Source organism: Salvelinus namaycush, chromosome 20 (genome assembly GCF_016432855.1).
Source record: "Salvelinus namaycush isolate Seneca chromosome 20, SaNama_1.0, whole genome shotgun sequence".
NCBI classification, from domain to species: domain Eukaryota; kingdom Metazoa; phylum Chordata; class Actinopteri; order Salmoniformes; family Salmonidae; genus Salvelinus; species Salvelinus namaycush.
This window is the reverse complement of record NC_052326.1, coordinates 34,552,022-34,576,548: the sequence shown is the minus strand read 5'-3', so window position 1 is coordinate 34,576,548 and position 24,527 is coordinate 34,552,022. Positions and strand designations below refer to the sequence as shown.

The following is a 24,527-nucleotide window of genomic DNA, read 5'->3' as shown; positions in this document are numbered from 1 at the left end:
TGCTGAAGTCTTAACTGACTCTAGTTAACCACTAAAGCTACAGTTATACTACAACCACCAGCAGCCTGATGGAACTACAAACATGGCCACTCTGGTCCGGCCATCTGATCATGGCTCAGTGTGGTTGGAGTAATGAGACAGCATTCTCTCTGTGGTGAATCAATCAATGGATGTTGTGCTGCTGGAGCTCAAAATGGAGCCTGTGCGAGTGTCAGTGGACGAGCTGAGGACTACAAGGCTGAAGGGAAGGAGTAAACACCTCATACTGGAGGCAGAACACAACAGTTCCAGGTTATTTCAACACTCATCATTCAAAGTACTACATATGCTAATAAACATGTATCTAGGATACATTTTAATAAGGTAAAAACCTGTAAACAAAAATCCCATATTGTGTGGCTCACTCAATCAACCAGTGTATGCCACACAACGACACACTCTCAAACATTTCCAATTGATTTGCACACACAGCAGAAAAATAGTGACAGTCTGTGTATGCAGTACATCATAAAATCTGCCATGCTATTATTAATAGATAGATACTCTCTCTCCTAAACAGAGTATCACCCTTCCTTAACCTCATTAACCAAACTGTTAATTGATGTCTATTATTAACAAGGCCACACTGTCATGTAAAAGTGAGGTCACCCACCATATGTTACAGTGAACTAGGGCTCCTCCATCGCTCAGGCCTTTTCAGAAGTGCCCTGTGACATTCAAACAATCCAATCTAATTGATTTGATCGAGATTAAACAGATTTCACACATCTTATTGAGGGAGTTATTTTTATTTGCTTGTGGTTACCCCGGAGAGTATCCTGGAGTCACCTCTTCACTGTTGACGTTGAGACTGGTGTTTTGCGGGTACTATTTAATGAAGCAGCCAGTTGAGGACTTGTGAGGCGTCTGTTTCTCAAACTAGACACTCTAATGTACTTGTCCTCTTGCTCAGTTGTGCACCTGGGCCTCCCACTCCTCTTTATATTCTGGTTAGAGCCAGTTTCCGCTGTTCTGTGAAGGGAGTAGTACACAGCATTGTACAAGATCTTACATTTCTTGGCAATTTTTCACATGGAATAGCCTTCATTTCTCAGAACAAGAATAGACTGACAAGTTTCAGAAAAAAGGTGTTTGTTTCTGGCCATTTTGAGCCTGTAATCAAACTCACAAATGCTGATGCTCCAGATACTCAACTAGTCTAAAGGCCAGTTTTATTGCTTCTGTAATCAGAACAACAGTTTTCAGCTGTGCTAACATAATTACAAAAGGGTTTTCTAATGATCAATTAGCCTTTTAAAATGATAAACTTGGATTAGCTAACACAACGTGCCATTGGAACACAGGAGTGATGGCTGCTGATAATGGGCCTCTGTACTCCTATGTAGATATTCCATTCAAAATCATCCATTTCCAGCTACAATTTACAACATTAACAATGTCTACACTGTATTTCTGATCAATTTGATGTTGTTTTAATGGATAAAAAATTAGCTTTTCTTTAAAAAAAACAAGGATATTTCTAAGTGACCCCAAACTTTTGAACGGTAGTGTATATAACCTCCCAGTAATTTATTGGGTAAAAAAACACCAACGTTTCGGCATCACTGTGCCTTCTTCAGGGTCCCCAAACAATGATTCCCAAACAAAATTTACTGAGCTGTCACGATCGTCATGGGAAGAAGTGGACCAAAACGCAGCGTGGTACGTGTTCATTCTATTTATTTATTTAATGAACACCGACAACAACAAAACAAAATACGAACGTGACATTCTGCAGGGCAAAATAACAACCAATGCAAAAATAAGAACCCACAAATGAAAGAGGGAAAAAGGACTGCCTAAGTATGATTCCCAATCAGAGACAACGATAGACAGCTGCCTCTGATTGGGAACCACACTCGTCCAAAAACAAAGAAATAGAAAACATAGAAATAAAGAAACTAGAATGCTCACCCTCGTCAAACCCTGGCCTAACCAAAATAGAGAATAAAAACCTCTCTATGGCCAGGGCGTGACATGAGCCTTAGCAAATTGGACAAAAAACGATGGCTACAGTATACAGTGCATTTGGAAAGTATTCAGACCCCTAGTCTTTGCCACATTTTGTTACGTTACAGCCTTATTCTAAAATTGATTAAATCATTTTTTTCCTCATCAATCTTTATTTTATTTCACCTTTATTTAACCAGGTAAGCAAGTTGAGAACAATTTCTCATTTACAATTGCGACCTGGCCAAGATAAAGCAAAGCAGTTCGACACATGCAACAACACAGAGTTACACATGGAGTAAAACAAACATACAGTAGAAAAATAAGTCTATATACAATGTGAGCAAATGAGGTGAGATAAGGGAGGTAAAGGCAAAAAAAGGCCATGGTGGCGAAGTAAATACAATATAGCAAGTAAAACACTGGAATGGTAGATTTGCAGTGGAAGAATGTGCAAAGTAGAGATAGAAATAATGGGGTGCAAAGGAGCAAAATAAATAAATACAGTAGGGGGAGAGGTACAGTAGTTGTTTGGGCTAAATTATAGATGGGCTATGTACAGGTGCAGTAATCTGTGAGCTGCTCTGACAGCTGGTGCTTAAAGCTAGTGAGGGAGATAAGTGTTTCCAGTTTCAGAGATTTTTGTAGTTCGTTCCAGTCATTGGCAGCAGAGAACTGGAAGGAGAGGCAGCCAAAGGAAGAATTGGTTTTGGGGGTGACCAGAGAGATATACCTGCTGGAGCGCGTGCTACAGGTGGGTGCTGCTATGGTGACCAGCGAGCTGAGATAAGGGGGGACTTTACCTAGCATGGTCTTGTAGATGACCTGGAGCCAGTGGGTTTGGCGACGAATATGAAGCAAGAGCCAGCCAACGAGAGCATACAGGTCGCAGTGGTGGGTAGTATATGGGGCTTTGGTGACAAAATGGATGGCACTGTGATAGACTGCATCCAATTTATTGAGTAGGGTGTTGGAGGCTATTTTGTAAATGACATCGCCGAAGTCGAGGATCGGTAGGATGGTCAGTTTTCAAGGGTATGTTTGGCAGCATGAGTGAAGGATGCTTTGTTGCGAAATAGGAAGCCAATTCTAGATTTAACTTTGGATTGGAGATGTTTGATGTGAGTCTGGAAGGAGAGTTTACAGTCTAACCAGACACCTAGGTATTTGTAGTTGTCCACATATTCTAAGTCAGAACCGTCCAGAGTAGTGATGTTGGATGGGCGGGCAGGTGCAGGCAGCGATCGGTTGAAGAGCATGCATTTAGTTTTACTTGTATTTAAGAGCAATTGGAGGCCACGGAAGGAGAGTTGTATGGCATTGAAGCGAGTCTGGAGGGTTGTTAACACAGTGTTCAAAGAAGGGACAGAAGTATACAGAATGGTGTCGTCTGCGTAGAGGTGGATCAGAGACTCACCAGCAGCAAGAGCGACATCATTGATGTATACAGAGAAGAGAGTCGGTCCAAGAATTGAACCCTGTGGCACCCCCATAGAGACTGCCAGAGGCCTGGACAACAGGCCCTCCGATTTGACACTGAACTCTATCTACATACAATCTATCTACACACAATACCCCATAATGACATAGCAAAAATAGGTTTTTAGACATTTTTGCAAATGTATTAAAAATAAAAAACTGGAAAATCTCATTTCCATAAGTATTCAGACCCTTTACTCAGTACAGTGATCCCTCGCCACTTCGCGGTTCACTTATCGCGGATTCGCTATTTCGCGGATTTTCATAATGCATTTTTTTTTTTTTTTTGGTGCATTGTGCTCTGCATTCTGATTCGCTAAAAACTCACTCCCGCTTCTTGTATCAAAACATGCTACGAATTGTGCTATCATTTTGTCGTCTCGTGCAGTTATGTGTACGTACATAAAACAGCTTGGCAAAAAAAAATTTCGCTTAGCAACCATGGTGCGAATGGCCACTGAACTTAAGCGAGTAGCTGAGGAATGGGACCCTTTGATGAGCCGTTCATTACAGTTCTCCAACGTAATCGATGGTGGCATGTCGGTGTACAAGGATCTTTTTGCAAAGAAGAAAAAAGAGCGACAACAGCTGCCTATCACTATGTTCTTCTCCCGAACAAACACACCTGCACCGCGGGCTTCAGAAGAAGAGAACACTGCAGAGCGCAGTCAGGATGCAGCGGCCCAGTCTGAAGAGCAGTGAAACGGCCTACACGTGAGTCACTGTATTTGTATACATGTAATAGTTGCTAATTGTAAAAAAAAAAAAAAGTTTTCTATTTCGCGGATTTCACTTATCGCGGGTCATTTTCGGAACGTAACCCCCGCGATAAACGAGGGATTACTGTACTTCGTTGAAGCACCTTTGGCTGCGATTACAGCCTCAAGTCTTCTTGGGTATGACGCTACAAGCTTGGCACACCTGTATTTGGAGAGTTTCTACCATTCTTCTCTGCAGATCCTCTCAAGCTCTGTCAGGTTGGATGAAGAGCGTCGCTACACAGCTATTTTCAGGTGTTCGATCGTGTTGAAGAGGGAGTGTGTGTTTAGGGTCATTGTCCTGTTGGAAGGTGAACCTTCGCCCCAGCCTGAGCGATCTGGGGCAGGTTTTCATCAAGGATCTCTCTATACTTTTCTCCGTTCATCTTTCTCTCGATCCTGACTAGTCTCCCAGTCATGCCGCTGAAAAGCATCACCACACCATGATGCTGCCACCACCATGTTTCACCGTAGGGATGGTGCCAGGTTTCTCCAGACGGGTCCCTTAGCATTCAGGCCAAAGAGTTCAATCTTGGTTTCATCAGACCAGAGAATGTTGTTTCTCATGGTCTGAGAGTCCTTTAGGTGCCTTTTGGCAAACTTCAAGCTGGCTGTCATTGTGCCCGCTTCCATCTGGAAGGTTCTCCCATCTCCATGGATGGGAGTTCTTGGTCAGGACCTCCCTGACCAAGACCCTTCTCCACCGATTGCTCAGTTTAGCCGGGCGGCCAGCTCTAGGAAGTCTTGGTGGTTCCAAACTTCTTCAGAAATGCAGAAATTGTTTGGTACCCTTCCTCAGATCTGTGCTGCGACAAAATAGTGTCTCGAAGCTCTTTGGACAATTCCTTTGACCTCGTGGCTTGGTTTTTGCTCTGACATGCACTGTCAACTGTGGGACCTTATATAGACAGCTGTGTGCCTTTCCAAATCATGTCCAATCAATTGATTTGACCACAAGTGGAATCCAATCAAGTTGTAGAACCATTTGAAGGATGTACAATGGAAACAGCATGCACCTGAGAACAATTGAGTCTCATAGCAAATGTTCTGAATACTTATGTAAATAAGGTATTTCGCTTCTTGTTTTTTAAATATATTTGCTAAAATTCCTAAAAACCTGTTTTCGCGTTGTCATTATGGGGTATTGTGTGTATATTGATGAGGGAGAAAAATATTTAATGCATTTGAGAATAAAGATGTAACGTAACCAAATGTGGAAAAATTCAAGGGATCTGAATACTTTCCAAATGCACTGTATGTTGCCCTAAGAGTTGTGCAAAGTTGGTAGAATCTCAATTTAAAATATTCTCAGCTGAAAATGATTCACAACTGTGTACCTTTAGATAAAGGTGATTCCTCCAAGTATGAACTCAGGGGGTGGAGACTTATCCAATTCTGATATTTCAGTTTTAGTATTTTTTTATTTTCACTTTGAAAATGTGGAGTAGGTTGTGTAGATCTGCAGGAAAAAATAATTTAATCAATTTTCCAGTGATGAAGACGTGGATGTCTCATGGTATGGTGGGGTATGCAAAATAGGTACATTTTGAGCACCTATATCTCTTGAATGTGTTTGCATTCAGGTCCAAAAAGTCACTTTGTGAGCACTTCTACAATAGGCCAGGGGCGCGATTTTCACTGGAGACATGACCTCCCCACATTCTGAAAATGCATTTTTGTCTCCCTCAGTTTTATCATTGCACTGTGATACAAACAGCGGCACCGATGTGCTTTAGGAGCATGCTGACACCCCAGAGCGGTCGGGTAGGCTGTTTTAGGACCGGATGGACACCACAGCGTGTTGGACATGCTGTGTGAAGGGAAAGCTATTATTCTAGACCAGCACGGTGCTGCTGTCTCTGTGTGTTGCGCTTTTTCTCTGGGTTGTAATATCAAGCAGAGCAGAAACTGGTTACTCATTATTTGACTGATGTAGTTGGCAAGGTAACAGCTGTTTGACTTAACAGAAAAAAAGTATTTATCCCCATTGCTGAGCTAGTAGTGTAAATGACATGTAAAGTTAGCTAATGTTTCAGCCCCTCTTGACTTAAGTTCTGTCTGAAGAGAATGAAGCTAGCTAGCTAGTAGCTACCACAGCCAGTTCAGCACTAGCCTCTAGTTATCTGTCAGGTAGCAGCATCGAACAACTGTTGTGTGTATGGAAATGTTTTGTAGCCTTTTTGCCACGTATCAACAGAGGTAAATTAACTTGGCTAGTTTTCACCAGTTGATGTACCATTAGAGCTAGCCAAAAGTTGGCTAACGTTAGCTAGCTAGCTCACTAACTTTAGCCATTATTTTTGCCTCATTCACACGAGACCTAAATCAAATGAACCAGTGGCCAAACTATTGAAGACCGATATTCTGACGTTTTTTGACAGCACAATGTGAGTTTTTATTCGAGTCAGTATAGCGATGTGAAGATATTGATCTGTCAGTTTCCCTAGCTAATTCCCTACTTTTCACACTGACACGGTATAAATAGCTCTACAGTCTACACTGTCATGGTGCGGTCAGTACACAACACAATGGTCATCATGTCTAAGCAGGATCAAATGGTGACATGTGTCTCTGCAGGGTCAGACAGCCAGGGAAGACCAGTCTACAGAGCTCAGGTGAATTTTGCAGTATATGATAACAATCAGTGAATGGATACAAAGTTCCATCTTGAGTTGATGGGTAGTCTACAGTCTGGGATCTGAGAATAATGCTCATTTCAATTATTGAACCATTAATTCTATTCTTGGATAATATAATGTGTAAATGTACACCAAGGTAATTCTTTGTCATGCCTCACCTGAGCAGGATTAGATGGTTACAGGGGCCTCAGCACAGTCATGTAACCAGTGAAGACCAGCCTGTGATGATGCTGAGGTGAACTTTTTCAGACACAACACTTTATTCTCTCTGTGCAGCAAACACTGGACAAGCCAGAAGCTTAAAAGATTTAAACTATTTTAAAGCAGTCTGACAAACCTGTAAAGTTGATTTCCAAACTGTATCAAGGGTTGATAGAGGATTTTCCTGATGACAGACACTATTGATGATGATGAATGGATACAGATATGTCTGAATGCCCAGTCATGTTCATATAATCTCAGACATAAATTACTGCAGTTTAAGACCATCCATAGAAAATAGAACAGTGACATTTAATATGATGCACTCAGAAATGTACTTCCTCTGCTGGAGGTGTTAAACACAGAAAGGGACATATTTGCATATGTTATGATCCTGTGAAGGCTGGCTGAATTCTGGCAAAGAGTATTTTCTTTTATCTCAGCATGTCTACAGATTCTCCCTTCTCCATGTTTTTGTTTGCTTGGAAATTTTGATACTGGAGGCTTATCAGAAGAAACTGTGTAAGCTAGCATTTATAGCGTTTAAGAAATGCATTGCCATTCATTGGAAGGTTGGTTATCCTCCCACAATGTCACAATGGATGTCAGAAATGTCAAGTTATGCATCATTAGATTTGATTCATTTCAAGATTAAGGTTATACTTTAAAACTTTCATAAGGTCTGGGTGCCTTATATGGAATACTGTATGACAAAAGGGGTCTGTAATGAAAACATGAGATTTATTTAGTGGAGAAGTCGCAAACAGATAATTTTTTTAATGGCACACAAGACACCTTTCTGATTTGTGCCTGTCTCAGTGGACTAATCCATTGAGGAGGCAGTGGGGATGCCACGGTCCAAGAATAGGGGGATTGTGGAACAGATGGAAGAATAGGGGGATTGTGGCTCAGATGCACAAGGCAGGTCTCTCTCCAGAATGTGCTCTCTTTCGCCATTTTGTAGGTATTCATTGTTCATTGTGTGCATTGTTTGCTGTGTCTATCAAATTCCGATTACATATATCACCACTAGTAGCCTACATTTAGCATTAATTCCCATAATTTCTAATCTGCAATTTTTGTTTGGTTACCGTTATTTATATTAATGCATTCAATATATAATTATTACAGTCATTTACCATTCTCAATGTCGGAGTGGACATGTGTTTTGCAGAACTCACAACATATGTTACACTTGTGAGAAAGACATTTTTGTTAATTTCATTCCATTTACAAATTTTGTCAATTTATTAATCGTCTTTGGATTGAAACGCTCCTGTCAATGTTGAGTAAGGACGCGCACCTGATTACGCATCTAGATATACAGGAGAAGTATCTTATTCTCATATCACTAGTCTACCTGGCCTGTGCATAAATGTAGGCCTATAAATGTGCCCATTTGGGGATGTCTGATAGTATTTCTGATTGTCTTAACTCACCACCACTAATGAGCTGTGGAGCTTCTAAAAGTAATTGTTCTTTACCTCAAACAGCAAGTAAACAAAGTTTGTTTTCAGAATCAATTGACAGACAATAGTTCTTCCTTTCGATAACCACTTTGCATTAAAGGGAAAAATGTAATGCTCAGATCCAGTGGAAATGTCATACAAATACCTGATCACTTCTTATCCCTTGCACAAATAGCCTACAACTGTGTCCGTCCCGGAGCACAGGAAACTCTGAGGGACAAGAATATTTTATACAATGTTTCAAGTTTGCCAGCATGAGTTTCTGGGCGAACCAGTTGATAATTGATACAATGATTCAAGTTCATTGCAAACAGGCCATGCATAGACAATGTGATTCATAGGATATTTATTTTTAATCAGGATATTTTCTACCTGCAGGCTGCAATGTTTTTATCTGTTTTTTACTTTAAGATTTGTATAATTTTAATTTAGATTGTCTGTGGTTAATCTACATTCTATGATTTTGAGATACAAAGACTATTATACATTTTTAAAAACGGTTCCACAAAAATGTGCATATGAAAATCATAACTGGCACGCAGATTAGTAGATATGGTAAGATGAATTGACAGTCCAAATAGAAAAGATTGCCGACCACTGGTGTAGCCTATTACCGGCAACTTCAGTAGCGTAACACAGAATCTGCTAAGGCAAGCAGCGGGAAAAAGAGGGTTGGGAATAGTTTTTTTCTCTTTTGGTTAGGCTATCTTGATCTCTGGCTCCCTCGAGTAATTTGCATGTCTTAATTATTTAATCAAACAGCCTGCTTAAAGCATCAGACAAGTTCAGCACATATAGTTGATTTTATTAAAACACATAGGGTGTTTATATATTGAAAAATACACATTTAAAAATTTCAACCAATCAGTTGGTCTAAAGAAAAGACTACTCTTGGTTGACCAAGAGTATTTTTTGTCAGGGACAGCCCTAGTAGAATTGCAGAAAATGAGCTTAAGATGTCACCCCCACTTCTAAAACCAAAGTTGCACCCCTGCAATAGGCAAATATGTATGAAAGGTTGAGTTCAAATCAAAAGGGGTGATGTCAAAAAGTGATTGAATTCAAATGGATTTACCCTGTTCACACAGTGGGAGAGAGGGGAGTCAGGGAGAGAACTAACTGACTTCAGTCAGTCATTCACCAATGGTGTCTATTCTTCCCATACATACAGTACCAGTCAAAAGTTTGGACACACCTACTCATTCAAGAGTTTTTCTTTAATTATTTTTTTTACTATTTTCTACATTGTATAATAATAGTGAAGACATCAAAACTATGAAATAACACATATGGAATCATGTAGTAACCAAAAAAGTGTTAAAGAAATCAAAAAATATTTTATATATGAGATTCTTCTAAGTAGCCACCCTTTGATTTGATGACAGCTTTGCACACTCTTGGCATTCTCTCAACCAGTTTCACCCAGAATGCTTTTCCAACAGTCTTGAAGGAGTTCCCACATATGCTGAGTAATTGTTGGCTGCTTCCTTCATTCTGCGGTCCAACTCATCCCAAACCATCTCAATTGAGTTGAGGTCGGGTGATTGTGGAGGCCAGGTCATCTGATGCAGCACTCCATCACTCTCCTCATTTGGTCAAATAGCCCTTACACAGCCTGGAGATGTGTTGGGTCATTGCCCTGTTGAAAAACAAATGATAGTCCCACTAAGCGCAAATCAGATGGGATGGCGTATCGCTGCAAAATCCTGTGGTAGCCATGCTGGTTAAATCACAGTGTCACCAGTAAAGCACTCCCACACCTCCTCTTCCATGCTTCATGGTGGGAACTAAACATGCGGCAATCATCCGTTCACCTACTCTGCGTCTCACAAAGATACGGCGGTTGGAAACAAAAATCTTAAATTTGGATTCATCAGACCAAAAGACAGATTTCCACCGGTCTAATGTCCATTGCTTGTGTTTCTTGGCCCAAGCAAGTCTCTTCTTCTTATTGGTGTCCTTTAGAAGTGGTTTCTTTGCAGCAATTCAACCATGAAAACCTGATTCAAGCAGTCTCCTCTGAACAGTTGATGTTGAGAAGTGTCTGTTACTTGAACTTTGTGAAGCATTTACAGTTGAAGTCGGAAGTTTACATACACTTAGGTTGGAGTCATTAAAACTCGTTTTTCAACCACTCCACATATTTCTTGTTAAACTATAATTTTGGCAAGTCGGTTAGAACATCTAATTTGTGCATGACAAGTAATTTTTCCAACAATTGTTTACAGACAGATTATTTAACTTATAATTCACTGTATCACATTTCCAGTGGGTCAGAAGTACACATACACTAAGTTGACTGTGCCTTTAAACAACTTGGAAAATTCCATAAAATGATGTCATGGCTTTAGAAGCTTCTGATAGGCTAATTGACATAATTTGAGTCAATTGGAGGTGTACCTGTGGATGTATTTCAAGGCCTACCTTCAAACTCAGTGCCTCTTTGCTTGACATCTTGGGAAAATCAAAAGAAATCAGCCAAGACCTCAGAAAAAAACATTGTAGACCTCCACAAGTCTGGTTCATCCTTGGGAGCAATTTCCAAACGCCTGAAGGTACCACGTTCATCTGTACAAACAATAGTATGCAAGTATAAACATCATGGGACCACGCAGCCGTCATACCGCTCAGGAAGGAGACGTGTTCTGTCTCCTAGAGATGAACGTACTTCGGTGTGAAAAGGGCAAATCAATCCCAGAACAACAGCAAAGAACCTTGTGAAGATGCTGGAGGAAACAGGTACAAAAGTATCTATATCCACAGTAAAACGAGTCCTATATCGACATAACCTGAATGGCTGCTCAGCAAGGAAGCAGCCATTCAGGTTACTGCTCCAAAACCGCCATAAAAAAGCCAGACTACGGTTTGCAACTGCACATGGGGACAAAGATCGTAGTTTTTGGAGAAATGTCCTCTGGTCTGATGAAACAAAAATAGAACTGTTTGGCCATAATGACCATCGTTATGTTTGGGGGAAAAAGGGGGAGGCTTGCAAGCCGAAGAACACCATCCCAACCGTGAAGCACGGGGGTGGCAGCATCATGTTGTGTGGGTTCTTTGCTGCAGGAGAGACTGGTGCACTTCACAAAATAGATGGCATCATGAGGAAAGAAAATAATGTGGATATATTGAAGCAACATCTCAAGACATCAGTCAGGAAGTTAAAGCTTGGTCGCAAATGAGTCTTCCAAATGGACAATGACCCCAAGCATACTTCCAAAGTTGTGGCAAAATGGCTTAAGGACAACAAAGTCAGGTATTGGAGTGGCCATCACAAAGCCCTGACCTCAATTCTATAATAAATGTGTGGGCAGAAGTGAAAAAGTGTGTGCGAGCAAGGAGGCCTACAAACCTGACTCAGTTACACCAGCTCTGTCAGGAGGAATGGGCCAAAATTCACCCAACTTATTGTGGGAAGCTTATGGAAGGTTACCCAAAACGTTTGACCGAAGTTAAACAATTTAAAAGGCAATACTACCAAATACTAATTGAGTGTATGTAAACTTCTGACCCACTGGGAATGTGATGAAATAAATAAAAGCTGAAATAAATCATTCTCTCTACTATTATTCTGACATTTCACATTCTTAAAATAAAGTGGTGATCCTACCTGACCTAAGACAGTGAATTTTTACTAGGATTAAATGTCAGGAATAGTGAAAAACTGAGTTTAAATGTATTTGGCTAAGGTGTATGTAAACTTCCGACTTCAACTGTATTCGGGCTGCAAATTCTGAGGCTGGTAACTCTGGGTCTTCCTTTCCTTTGGCGGTCCTCATGAGAGCCAGTTTCATCATAGCACCTGATGGCTTTTGTGACTGCACTTTTCAGGGATGACTGACCTTCACGTCTTAAAGTAATAATGGACTGTCATTTCTCTTTGCTTATTTGAGCTGTTCTTGCCATAACATTGACTTAGTATTTTACCAAAAAGGGCTATCTTCTGTATACCACCCCTACCTTGTCACAGCACAACTGATTGGCTCAAACCCGTTTAAGGAAAGAAATTCCAGAAATTAATTTTTAACAAGGCACACTGTTAATTGAAATGCATTCCAGATGACTACCTCATGAAGCTGGTTGAGAGAACGCCAAGAGTGTGCAACGCTATCATCAAGGCAAAGGGTGGCTACTTTTGAAGAATCTCAAACATTTAATATTTATTTTTTTGTTTAACACTTTTTTGGTTACTACATGATTCCATGTGTGTTATTTCATAGTTTTGATGTATTCACTATTATTCTACAATATAGAAAATAGTACACATAAAGAAAAACCCTGGAATTAGTAGTGTCCAAACTTTTGACTGGTACTCTACATCCCCTCCAAAGCCGAAAATAACATTACTAATCTAACCCCGGGCACGTTGGAACCGCACCGCACAGAACCAGCAATACTGTGATTCACCAACTAAGTAGGAGACTTGCATAATACCATATTATTTCCTTTTCAGCATTGCCATTTGTCAAAACAAGGTGAAAGCTGCATTCCCACATAAACAAGAGAGTTTAGCAGTCTACCTTGTTGTAGTTCTATGGAACGTGTAGCGTCACTGCAGCAACACTATGATTTCAGAAACAAACATGTGAAGAGGGAGAGAGCTTTGACCTAATTTCTATGACAGGAAGAAAGCCTGTATGGTCTCCTTGATATTGCAATTAACATGAAGGCAGTTTATAGCCTAGCGACTAGAGAAAAATGCACTGACTGCAAAGCAAATTGGAAGATTGTTTTAACGTTGAGAGGTATACTTCTGGTGGTAAGTAATACATCCAGTCACGGGATATACTAGCATACAATTAATACTGTAGCCATATCAAAAGCCTCATCCAATAAGTAATATCTCTATATATTGTCATTACTCAACAACACTGACATTGCAGGCGAAAATAATAAAGACCAACACTTATTTTTTTTAGGGCACTAACCAGCTAATTAAATGAAAATTCTAATAAAGGAAGTCAGTGTTTTCATCCTCCCGGACAACAGAGCAGCGCGAGCGAGTCGTGCCTGCAGTTCTCGCCACTGACACCGGACGGGTGTTTGTTGATGTTTTTATCTGGGACACACTCATAGGAGCATTTACCAGGCACAACAACTCTTTAACTCGTTCTCTTTTCCCTGTCCCAAGCCCTTACCTTCAGACAGCTCCAAATCCAACTCCGCCAATTGGTCCCTGACCTCTTTTGGTAGTGCTGACATATCCACGCCTCGGCCCGCCATCGTTGCACGAATAATACGGAGTAGTATGTAACAATCAAGGAAAAGTGGTAACACGTTCCTGAGTCAACGAGAAAAGCAGATATCAAGATGTGGATTGTACTCCATCCTTGCGACTCCCTGACACCGCCATAACTGTGAGCGATGAACAACTCGCCAAAGGAATCTGTTACATGACCATGTATGATGTTAATTGTTGTGACTGGAGCATGAGATCAGTAGACGGTCTGCTCCCCCTGGCGTTACTGTGTGGCAACTGAATGTAGAAGAGCATTTTGTACACCACTGACTGAACACACAGGTAACTGCCAAAATAATGGAAACAGTTGGGGATGGGGGAAATGGGGGATACAACATATTTTGAAAGCAGGTGCTTCCACACAGGTATGGTTCCTCCGCTAATTAATAATTAACATACCATTATGCTTAGAGTCCTGTATAAAAATGCTAGGTAGGTCATGATTTTGGCTACCAAGGATGATGATGCCACCTCCATAAGAAATTACGTAATTTTATGTTTTGTTGATGGTGAGGGAAGTTTTCAATTGGGTTGAAATCTGGTGACTGAGATAGCCATGTCATGGTTTACATAGCCGTTCTGGCTCGTGGTGGGCCAGTGCCCTATTAAGACAATTTATGTTGGTGATTCCTTTATTTTGGCAGTTACCTTTAGATATGGCTACTGATTATGAAGCTATGGTCCATGATATCCGTCAGTCAGCTATTTCAATTTCATGACAAGATGAACATCCCAAGCTCACACAAATCATGGTGAAGTACACCATTTTAGCAGCTAATCCTAACTTCCACAGAAATTGAATTTTCAGTTAGTCATTCATCAATGTCAATGAGAGACTCAGTGAAAAATATACTTAGTGGAAGTTAGGATTCACCCCTCACGGTCTTTACAGTCACACACAGGGTCTCTTTCTCTGATTTTCAAACATATACAAAACATTAAGAACACCTGCTCTTTCCATGACATAGACTAACCAGTAGAAAGCTATGATCCCTTATTTATGTCACTTGTTAAATCCACTTCAATCAGTGTAGATGAAGAGGAGTCAGGCTAAATAAGGATTTTTAAGCCTTGAGACAATGTGTGCCATTGAGGGTGAATGGGCAAGACAAAAGGTTTAAGTGACTTTGAACAGGGTATGGTAGTAAGTGCCAGGACGGGCACGTGGTAATGGCTAGAGCGGTATAAATGGAAAGGTATCAACAATCACATGATTTCCATGTGTTTGATGCCATTCCATTCACTCTGTTCCAGAAATTATGAGTCGTTCTCCCCTCGGCAGCCTCCACTGGTACACACACACTTCGTTTTCCGTGTGTGTACTTAAGTACTCGGGCAACCAGTTTTTGGCACCTGTGGCTGAGCACCCTGAGCCAGTACCGCATCAGAGACACCTTCTGCTCCTACTCTGTCATGGAGCTATGCACCAAGGGGATAGGCACGCAGACAGATACTCAGCATGAAAATTATTAACCTGAAACCATTACATTATTTATTTTGCTGGAGATAGTTTATTAGTTGAGACTATACACAAGTTCATTTCACCCGCCTTAAGGTGGAATAATTTTTTGGGAAAACTCCCTCGACACATTCTTAGAGACAATCAATTTCCACAATAGTTTGTAGAGGTTACACTGTTGAAGACAGACATTTCCCTCCTCTTGACAGAACATGAGGGGACTGGTAACATGACAGGGTGGAGAAGCTACAGCAATAAAATGACTTTAATAGAACATTTAAAATATTGATATGTAAAAAAAAAAAAATTGACAAAAAGATGAGGAAATAAACAATATGGCATTCCTCAAAGCTAAATGACAGTGGTAAAAACATAAAAGGACATTCCTCACTGACATTTCATGCCATATTCAAATTAAGAGTCTTAGAAAAGTGATATTCCAATAGACAGTTTTTCAAATGGGGTAAAGCATCCAAGCCTTAGACATGATCTATAACTCAATATAGATGTTCCCTAATCCAGATTTGCATTCAAGAACGTCGTAGATTTATATTTCCTTTGATCACCTAGAATTTCAACCATTTTCATTGAATTAGAACAACCCATTCTACCACTGACTTCACTAAACACGCTTCGGGTAAAACGCAGGAACATTAATATTGAATATAAAAATATATTGTACTACTTTTTCCTTCAACTAACTTTAGCCTGGGTAAATTATTTATCTAATGAAGAGTTTGCTGATTATTACATAAAGTATAATCTAAAACCTAACCATTTCAAGTGTTACATTAGGACATTATCATTGTTTGCATCAGTCATTTGAAAAGCAGTATGTTAAAACCAGCGATAATATTAACAGACACCAGCACACAGACAGTGGTCTTCATCAGTGTCCTCTAATATCCATGCAGTCAATAAGGGGTTTCATACACATTGCCAGAAAGCAGAATTCCTACGAGGTCAAAAAAAAAGGCCAGACACCGACTGTATCCTTACTTTGGCTCACTCCATGACAAGAGGAAAAAAATATGCACACAATATTTCACGCGTATTCAGCCCTAAAGATGAAAAAATAATTTCCCAAGGATTAACAGCTGCATAAAGAAGATAAATATGTAAGGAACGATTTACACTGTAGACAGGGGAAAGAAGAATTGGAAATAGACAACAAAAACTACATTCTTTGATCGAGTGTGTGTATATGTCACAGGTGTGTGAGTACATACACTTCTATATACAGTTGAAGTCGGAAGTTTACATACACCTTAGCCAAATACATTTAAACTCAGTTTTTCACAATTCCTGACATTTAATTCTAGCAAAAATTCCCTGTTTTAGGTCAGTTAAGATCCCCACTTTATTTTAAGAATGTGAAATGTCAGAATAATAGCAGAGATAATTATTTCCATCAGCTTTTATTTCTTTCATCACGTTCCCAGTGGGTCAGAAGTTTACATACACTCAATTAGTATTTGGTAGCATTGCCTTTAAATTGTTTAACTTGGGTCAAATGTTTTGGGTAGCCTTCCACAAGCTTCCCACAGTAAATTGGGTGAATTTTGGCCCATTCCTCCTGACAGATCTGGTGTAACTGAGTCAGGTTTGTAGGCCTCCTTGCTTGCATACACTTTCTCAGTTCTGCCCACAAATTTTCTATAGGATTTGAGGTCAGGGCTTTGTGATGGCCACTCCAATACCTTGACTGTTGTCCTTAAGCCATTTTGCCACAACTTCTATTTTGTGAAGTGCACCAGTCCCTCCTGCAGCAAAACACCCCCAAAACATGATGCTGCCACCCCCATGCTTCACATTTGGGATGGTGTTCTTCAGCTTGCACCTCCACCTCCAAACATAACGATGGTCATTATGGCCAAACAGTTCTATTTTTGTTTCATCAGACCAGAGGACATTTCTCCAAAAAGTACGATCTTTGTCCCCATGTGCAGTTGCAAACCGTAGTCTGGCTTTTTTATGGTGGTTTTGGAGCAGTGGCCTCTTCCTTGCTGAGCGGCCTTTCAGGTTATGTCGTTTTACTGTGGATATAGATACTTTTGTACCGGTTTCCTCCAGCATCTTCACGAGGTCCTTTGCTGTGGTTCTGGGATTGATTTGCCCTTTTCACACCAAAGTACGTTAATTTCTAGGAGACAGAACGCGTCTCCTTCCTGAGCGGTATGACGGCTAAGGTGGTCCCATGGTGTTTATACTTGCATACTATTGTTTGTACAGATGAACGTGGTACCTTCAGCCGTTTGGAAATTACTCCAGAGGATGAACCAGACTTGTGGAGGTCCACAATTTATTTTCTGAGGTCTTGGCTAATTTCTTTTGATTTTCCCAAGATGTCAAGCAAAGAGGCACTGAGTTTGAAGGTAGGCCTTGAAATACATCCACGGGTACACCTCCAATTGACTCAAATTATGTCAATTAGCCTGTCAGAAGCTTCTAAAGCCATGAGATAATTTTCTGAAATTTTCCAAGCTGTTTAAAGGCACAGTCAACTTAGTGTATGTGAACTTCTGACCCACTGGAAATGTGATACAGTGAATTATAAATGAAATAATCTGTCTGTAAATTTTTTTGGGGAAAATTACTTGGGTCATGCACAAAGTAGATATCCTAACTGACTTCCCAAAACTATAGTTTGTTAACAAGACATTTTGGGAGTGGTTGAGAAACAAGTTAATGACTCCTACCTAAGTGTATGTAAACTTCCGACTTCAACTGTACAGTGACAGTGCATCCAAGCTAGGATCAATCAGAAAATGGGCCCAAGAGGCAGGACTACTGTTCAGTGATTATCATTGGCTGTGAGGCTATCAGTGTGTCCAATGTCATAGAGCATAGGATGGAGATAGATGGGGAGGGGAGTGAGAAGTACTATCAACAGGTGGAATTTCAGATTTCAAATCAGGTCCCTTTCTCTCTTTCAATCTCTTGCACACATCATTGTGCCAGTCCAGCCTCGTAAAGCCCAATGTAGAGTTCTTACTGGCTCCCTGCGCCTGCTCATCATCTGGGGGCGGGCTGCGGCTGTGTGGCCATGAGGACCCCTCCCTGCTGGGCCGCCCCCATGCCGGCCAGGACCGACATGGCTACTGCCTCAGCCGCGCGGACGCTCAGCCCGTTGACGGTGATGGCCCCAGGGCTGGGGGCAAGGGGCGAAGGCCCATGCTGGATAACCGGGGCTGGGGAGCCCATAGGCTCAGAGGGGGGGTCCCTGGAGTTCTCCTCTACTCCTGCAGCTACAGACAGAGAGAGAAACATTCACCCTTAAAGAGAGGTGAGAGGCAAGCAATAGATTAGATGGATGAGTTGGAGGTTGATCCTGGATTGATGGATCAGTAGGTAGATAGATAGATGTACAGGTTGATGGAAAGGGGACAGATATGAGAGCCTAAATTAACAATCAACCAGATGGAGTGAATGAAAGACTTGTGTGATTGATAGTTGATTCATGCATGGTTTGTCTTTATTACCTATGTAGGCAGACTTCTTCTGCATGGCAGTGACAGGGCAGTCTTTGTGGGCTAGCAGCAGCTGTTTCAGTTGGGTCACCTCGTTCCTCAGCAGACCCACTTCATTCTGATAGAAACAGAACACATCACACAAGACAATGTACACACAAAGTTGTTCTCAACCACTGACAAGCATACAATAAAACCACATGGGCAGGAGAATGATATTAGGGATCCTACCAGTATAATACAATCCCAGACGGGTTCATTGTTTTAAGTTTGCCTTTCTCTGCTGTTGTAATAGCCCAGTTACGGTCTATTGTAACTGACTGTAATAGACAGTCTAGGTCCAGTTACGGTTGTAGGGCGATAGACTCACGGTCAAAGAAACATTCATGGTAGCCAGGTCCTCTGCCTTCCTCTCCAGAGAGCCGACCCACACCTTGCGTTTCTGTCGGCAGCGAGAAGCCGCCGCCCTGTTCCTCTCCAGGAAGCGCTGCCTCCTCTCGTCTGGGTCAACCTCTGCACCCCGCCGCCTCCTACCACCCGTGGGCTGGGCTGGGGACACCTGGGGAAGACGGGAGGGGAAGGTGTTATACACTCTGGACTGGGTGTGTATGTATGAGAGAATGAGAAAGAATGCCAGAGTGCACAAGAGTGTGAGCTTGTGTGTGTGTGTGTGTGTGTGTGTGTGTAAAAGTGCATTTGCATGTGTATTTTAAAGTGTTTCCATGTATACGCCTCTCACCATCATGTCCTCTGAATGTAGACTATACCCAAATGGAGAGGAGGAGCCACTGCTGGTTTGCTGTGTGAGTATATGTAAATCATATAGGTATGAGAGTGTGCCTGTGCATATTTTAACTTAATGTTTGTGCACAAAAGTTTGGCAAATTACATGCAAGCGACATGAGATCTAAGAACTAGATCCGCAATTTTATATTCCATTTTGTTGGACTCGAGTGATACCTTTCCATGTGTGGGCTACACAGAAGTATCGCTTGAGCCCAAACAAATGGAATATAACGTTACGGATAAAGTTTGGAATGACAATTTCATGGGTACAACATCTAAAGACCTGCATCACTATACTGAGAGCATTGCAGTTCTAAAAAGGAAGTATTTGGGTGTTTTTGGAACCTTTATTGTTGTCCATATCTCTTATCAATATCTTTAGTTGCCAGCATATTTAATCTACAAAACATGTTTTGTAACAGCTTTTGGTTTGTTCAGTGTCCTTTCTAGTATTTTGATCATTTCTGGGGGTTCAGTCTGTCATTGCCACTAGCCCACTTTAGGCTTTTCAGAGGTGACTCCTCACATCAGTTCTAGTATAAACTCCCCTCTAGTGACTGGGCTGCAGCCCTAACAGAGTGTAACAACCAGGGAGAACAGAAGCATTTAGCAGATTCCACCTTACCCTTAGGTATTGTGTGTGTTACCTGTGGCTGTGCGGGAGAGGGGGTGTCAGAGTGCTGCGAGGGCTGCTGGCTCTGCTCATGTCTCTGGGGGACAGTGGGGCTGGAACCTGCCCCCCCTGGACCCTCTCCAGCCCCGTTTTGAGCCCCCGGGCCATGCTGCTGCTGTTGTTGGGTCAGCGCTGCCTTCAGCCTCTACAGAGAGTGGGAGGGATGGGGACAAACAAATGTCATACAGACATCAACAACCTGCCTTCCTAGGGTTGTAAATCTACTGGTAATTTACCAAAATGACCACAAGTTCCAGTAACTTTGGTAATAAACAGTTACCGTTAACATTGCCTCCCTTTAACTTCCACTACCACGGGTATGGGTAGGCCCACTGATATTTGTTTCTTAACTGTGTGTGTGTGTGTGTCCCTGCCGGTGCATGCGTCTCTCACCATCTTGGCCTCTGAGTGTAGACTATACCCAGATGGGGAGGAGGAGCCACTGCTGGTCCCACCAATCGGAGGGCCTGGAATCCCAGGGATGTTGGGCACCATATTAAACGGCCTCGCCAGCTACAAATTACACAGGAAGGGACAAAATAAGAGAAGACAAAATAACACCTACCAATGACCTGGCATTATCAAGACGTTCATTAGACATTACTACTTTCACTCACGATGCTGATGTAAAAAGGGCATTATAAATAAATGTGATTCACTCACAGATATGACTGAGGTCATATTTGGGCTGGGGAGGAGAGGGACCGTCTGTCCGTTGGGGAGATGCATTACCAGCGGGAAGGAACCTGTCGGAGAGCTGAGAACAGGAGATAGATTAGTATAAATTAAATAGACAGAGAGAACACAAACAAAGAGAGATCTTGGCAGATTAGACTCACCCCAGTTGTCTGTTGGAGGGCGGGGTTTGTGTGATGACAGAGGTTGGCGAGGGCAGAGTCGGGTGCAGGGGGTCGTAAACAAGGTGAATGGGAAGGGACCCTGGGCGTACGATAGTTGGCGTGGGGGCAGCGCTCACCACCGGCCGTGGAGGAGGAGTCTCCTGTCAACACAAATCACATCCAGTCAGACAGAAGCTGCGTTTGCACAGACAGCCCAATTCTGATCTTTCTTCCACTAATTGGTCTTTTGACCAATCACATCAGATCTTTCAAATCAGATCTTTTTCAGAGCTGAACTGATTGGTCAAAAGACCACTTAGTGGAAAAAAAGATCAGAATTGTTAACACAGCCTGAGAGAAACTCGGGTGGGAGTTGGACACTATAGGCCGCTGAGGTGAACCCACTAAGAGGCCCACTAAGTTTCAACTTTTTGCTGACATCTTTACTTGCCTCACAGCTAAGTGATTAATTTGCAGGCTCTCTTTGGCCACCACTGTTCCCTTCGCTCTCTCACCCAAATTACCATGCAAATTTGACAAGAGGAAAGCACATACAACGATTAATCTGTTCAACCATACACCCCGTTCACCTGGCCCCCAGGTTGTACCTTTCCTCTCACCATTGGCTCTTTGCTGCTGTCCGACATGCTGGAGGTGGAGTCAGGACTGCCTGGGGGGGAGGAGTCAACCTCCAGAGGCCCCTCATCCTCCTCTTTCACCCCAGAGGGGGTCTGTAGGGGTGGGGCTGGAAGCTGGGGGGCCGTGAGCTGTGTGGGGACCAACAACCAGACACACAACATTTATCAGTCGGTCAAACTACCAGTGTTTAAAAACCGAACCCATCATAGCCCCTCCACAATCCTCACCGGGTTTTTGTTCCTTTGGTCATCCTCATGGGCCTTCCGGAACTCCTGCTCGAAGGAGCTGGCCAGCTCGTTGAACAGACCCACCTCCTCACAGTTCTTCAGGAAGCGGGTGGGTGTGGGGGTCTGGTCTGGTGAGAGAGAGAGAGAGGGTAGAAATTGGCAACTTACTGATGTTGCACACCGCGTTCAGCCAATCAGGTGGCAGCAGTCTTGTTTACTCCTGTCTGCAACATCAGGAAGTAGCATTAGCCAGTCTAGCATGGTGGTAGAACCATTAAAGCGAGTTACAGAGGAAACCGATGCCTTTGCAGCCTGAATGGAGGATGTTTTATGGGGGACACGAGTGTATAGCCGGCTGGGCTGACTGCGTCGACACCGAGATGTAGTACGACATCAGGAAGAACTACGCCCTCTAGGGGTCTTGGTGCTAGTCCACACAGGGTGGTGTTTGTTTAATAGCTAGTCAAAAATATGTTCTATCATAGAATTGCTTTATACAGTATACTTGAGAAATGCTGGGAATGCTAAAGGCAAGCACCTGCAATGATGACGGAGTCAGTTCTGGCAGGACCAAATTTCAGGGTCATCTCATGCTTGTGTTTGTGGACTGATAGATGGTCTTCATTAGTAAATCTCTGTGTACAAAGATAACACAAGACACAGGTGATAGACATCAGATGGCTCCTGAAATCCAAGATATGTAAAGAGGTGAAAGAGTGGGGGGAAAAGAGAATGAGGGATGAAGAGAAAACGAGGGAAAGAGACCTTACCTGGCCACAGCCTGGGGCGGTGCACACAAAAGGTCGATCGTCCCCCATCTCACACAAAGAGCCTGCAATAAAGAGGTATGGGAAAGGAAGAGAATGGAAATGTGTTATTCTGTCTGCTTCTTACACCTAGGTAATGAAAAAAACGGGCTGTATTGGACAATAAATTAGGGTTAACAGATATATTCACATAAATAATGTTCATTACTTCCAATTAAAGTACTTTGTTTACATTACATAACACAAAGCCATGTATTGTTCTAGTATCAAACAAAGGTAGCTAATAATGGTGACACGTTAATTTTCTTGGTGCAAAAAGTTAAATACATAACGTTAACTACCTATCTAATAGTAAAATACGCCTACTGGTTAGCTGTCCTAGGTAAATTGCCTCCTTTCGGCTAACTGTCAACAAACAGCGCAGTCTCAGCACAGAAACTAGCTAACAGAAGCTGCTAGCAAGGTAACGAACTCGCTAGCTAGCCATCTTGCCCCTTCCTTGTTAGCTAACTAGCCATGGGCCAATGATTACAACATCACTTTGAGTTAACGTTAGCTAGCTAGTTAGCAAGATAATGTCAGACAGGATGAAGAACGGACCTCGCTATTCAATATCTGACAGGCCATTAGCATTATCACCAGATGGTTTGGTACAGCAGACCATCAGCCACCATTGGCATTCACGGCCGAGCTAATTTAAAGGGCTTCTTGCGGTCGCTGTTATTGCTAAACTAGTTATTAGATTTTTTTCAGCTAACTTGCTAACGCCTTGCCATAGAGAATAACGTTACTTACTGTACACAACACCCAGTCACACAGGCTAGCTAACGGGCTAGGGCACTGACACAATTTGAGGCGCGTCAAATAAGTATTTCAGAATGGGGAAGGTAAATGTGACAGACGGTCAATTGTTCCACGACAAAGTATTTTCGGTAACATCTTGATATCTGAACACGAGCAAGTCTAATGTTTACAAACTCACCCAACGTCCCTGGCTAGCTACCGCTCCGCTGCTGGATATCCGCTGCGGTGAAATAGCGCGAGAAGTGAAAATATTATTTTTCTTACGTAACAGGATGGTTGAAAAAATCGAATATTACAAACATGAGGCTTGAATGTGTCCTCTAATCCCCCCCCCCAAAAAACTGAGAGACCTGCAATTGTTTTTTCATGACACTTTCATCTAAATATAACATATTGTATGTTTGATGTAAGTGTAAGGTACACATCATGGTATATATGATGCCAGAATATTTTCAGATAAATCAAATGTCACATGCTTCGTAAACAATGGGTGCAGACCAACAGTAAAATGCTTACTTACGAGCCTTTCCCAAAAATTCAGAGAAAAAGACAAATAGAAAAATAACAAGGAATAAATACACAATGGGTAACAATAACATGGCCATATACAGTCATGGCCAAAAGTTGAGAATTACACATTATTTTCAACTAAGTTTGCTGCTTCAGTGTCATATTTTTTGTCAGATCTTACTACGGAATACTGAAGTATAATTACAAGCATTTCATATGTGTCAAAGGCTTTTATTGACAATTACATGAAGTTGATGCAAAGAGTCAATATTTGCAGTGTTGACCCTTCTTTTTCAAGACCTCTGCAATCCACCCTGGCATGCTGTCAATTAACTTCTGGGCCACATCCTGACTGATGGCAGCCCATTCTTGCATAATCAATGCTTGGAGTTTGTCAGAATTTGTGGGTTTTTGTTTGTCCACCTGCCTCTTGAGGATTGACCACAAGTTCTCAATGGGATTAAGGTCTGGGGAGTTTCCTGGCCATGGACCCAAAATATCGATGTTTTGTTCCCCGAGCCTCTTAGTTATCACTTTTGCCTTATGGCAAGGTGCTCCATCATGCTGGAAAAGGCATTG

At 42.0% G+C, this 24,527-nt stretch overlaps 2 protein-coding genes across 6 annotated transcripts in view; both read right to left on the bottom strand.

Moving 5' to 3' along the window:
• LOC120064778 (disco-interacting protein 2 homolog B-A-like) overlaps positions 1–13,758 on the bottom strand; it is an 82,552-nt gene extending 68,794 nt beyond the window's left edge. Inside the window, exon 1 of the mRNA XM_039015382.1 lies at positions 13,674–13,758. Within this exon, the coding sequence (XP_038871310.1) occupies positions 13,674–13,758 (85 nt within the window). The remainder of the gene's footprint in view (positions 1–13,673) is intronic.
• A 4,110-nt stretch (positions 13,759–17,868) lies between these two features.
• Positions 17,869–23,670, bottom strand: LOC120064592 (cyclic AMP-dependent transcription factor ATF-7-like). Of its 5 annotated transcripts, none has more exons than XM_039015184.1 (13): positions 23,617–23,670; positions 22,638–22,699; positions 22,406–22,502; positions 21,868–21,995; positions 21,610–21,768; positions 21,002–21,162; positions 20,826–20,919; positions 20,556–20,675; positions 20,137–20,307; positions 19,443–19,502; positions 19,074–19,262; positions 18,716–18,821; positions 17,869–18,481 (listed from the first exon to the last, which is right to left on the bottom strand). In XM_039015184.1, exons 2-13 carry the CDS (start codon positions 22,683–22,685, stop codon positions 18,249–18,251), a joined length of 1,566 nt encoding a protein of 521 aa, XP_038871112.1. In that variant the 5' UTR covers positions 22,686–22,699; positions 23,617–23,670; the 3' UTR covers positions 17,869–18,248. The 5 variants fall into 5 exon arrangements, with proteins under 5 accessions (XP_038871112.1, XP_038871115.1, XP_038871113.1 ...); XM_039015187.1 differs by having other exon boundaries at positions 21,622–21,768; XM_039015185.1 differs by lacking the exon at positions 23,617–23,670 and adding an exon at positions 23,430–23,610.
• Between the last annotated feature and the right edge of the window lie 857 nt (positions 23,671–24,527).

Bases quoted from the DNA above. Each gene is read 5' to 3' on its own strand.
- LOC120064592 (XM_039015184.1), bottom strand. From the start codon at position 22,685: ATGGGGGACGATCGACCTTTTGTGTGCACCGCCCCAGGCTGTGGCCAG. The intron at 20,920-21,001 runs GTGAGTCTAATC...TCCTGTTCTCAG, and splicing joins CCCTCCAACAGACAACTGGG to CTCTCCGACAGGTTCCTTCC. The intron at 19,263-19,442 runs GTGAGAGGCGTA...CGTCTTCCCCAG, and splicing joins TACATTCAGAGGACATGATG to GTGTCCCCAGCCCAGCCCAC.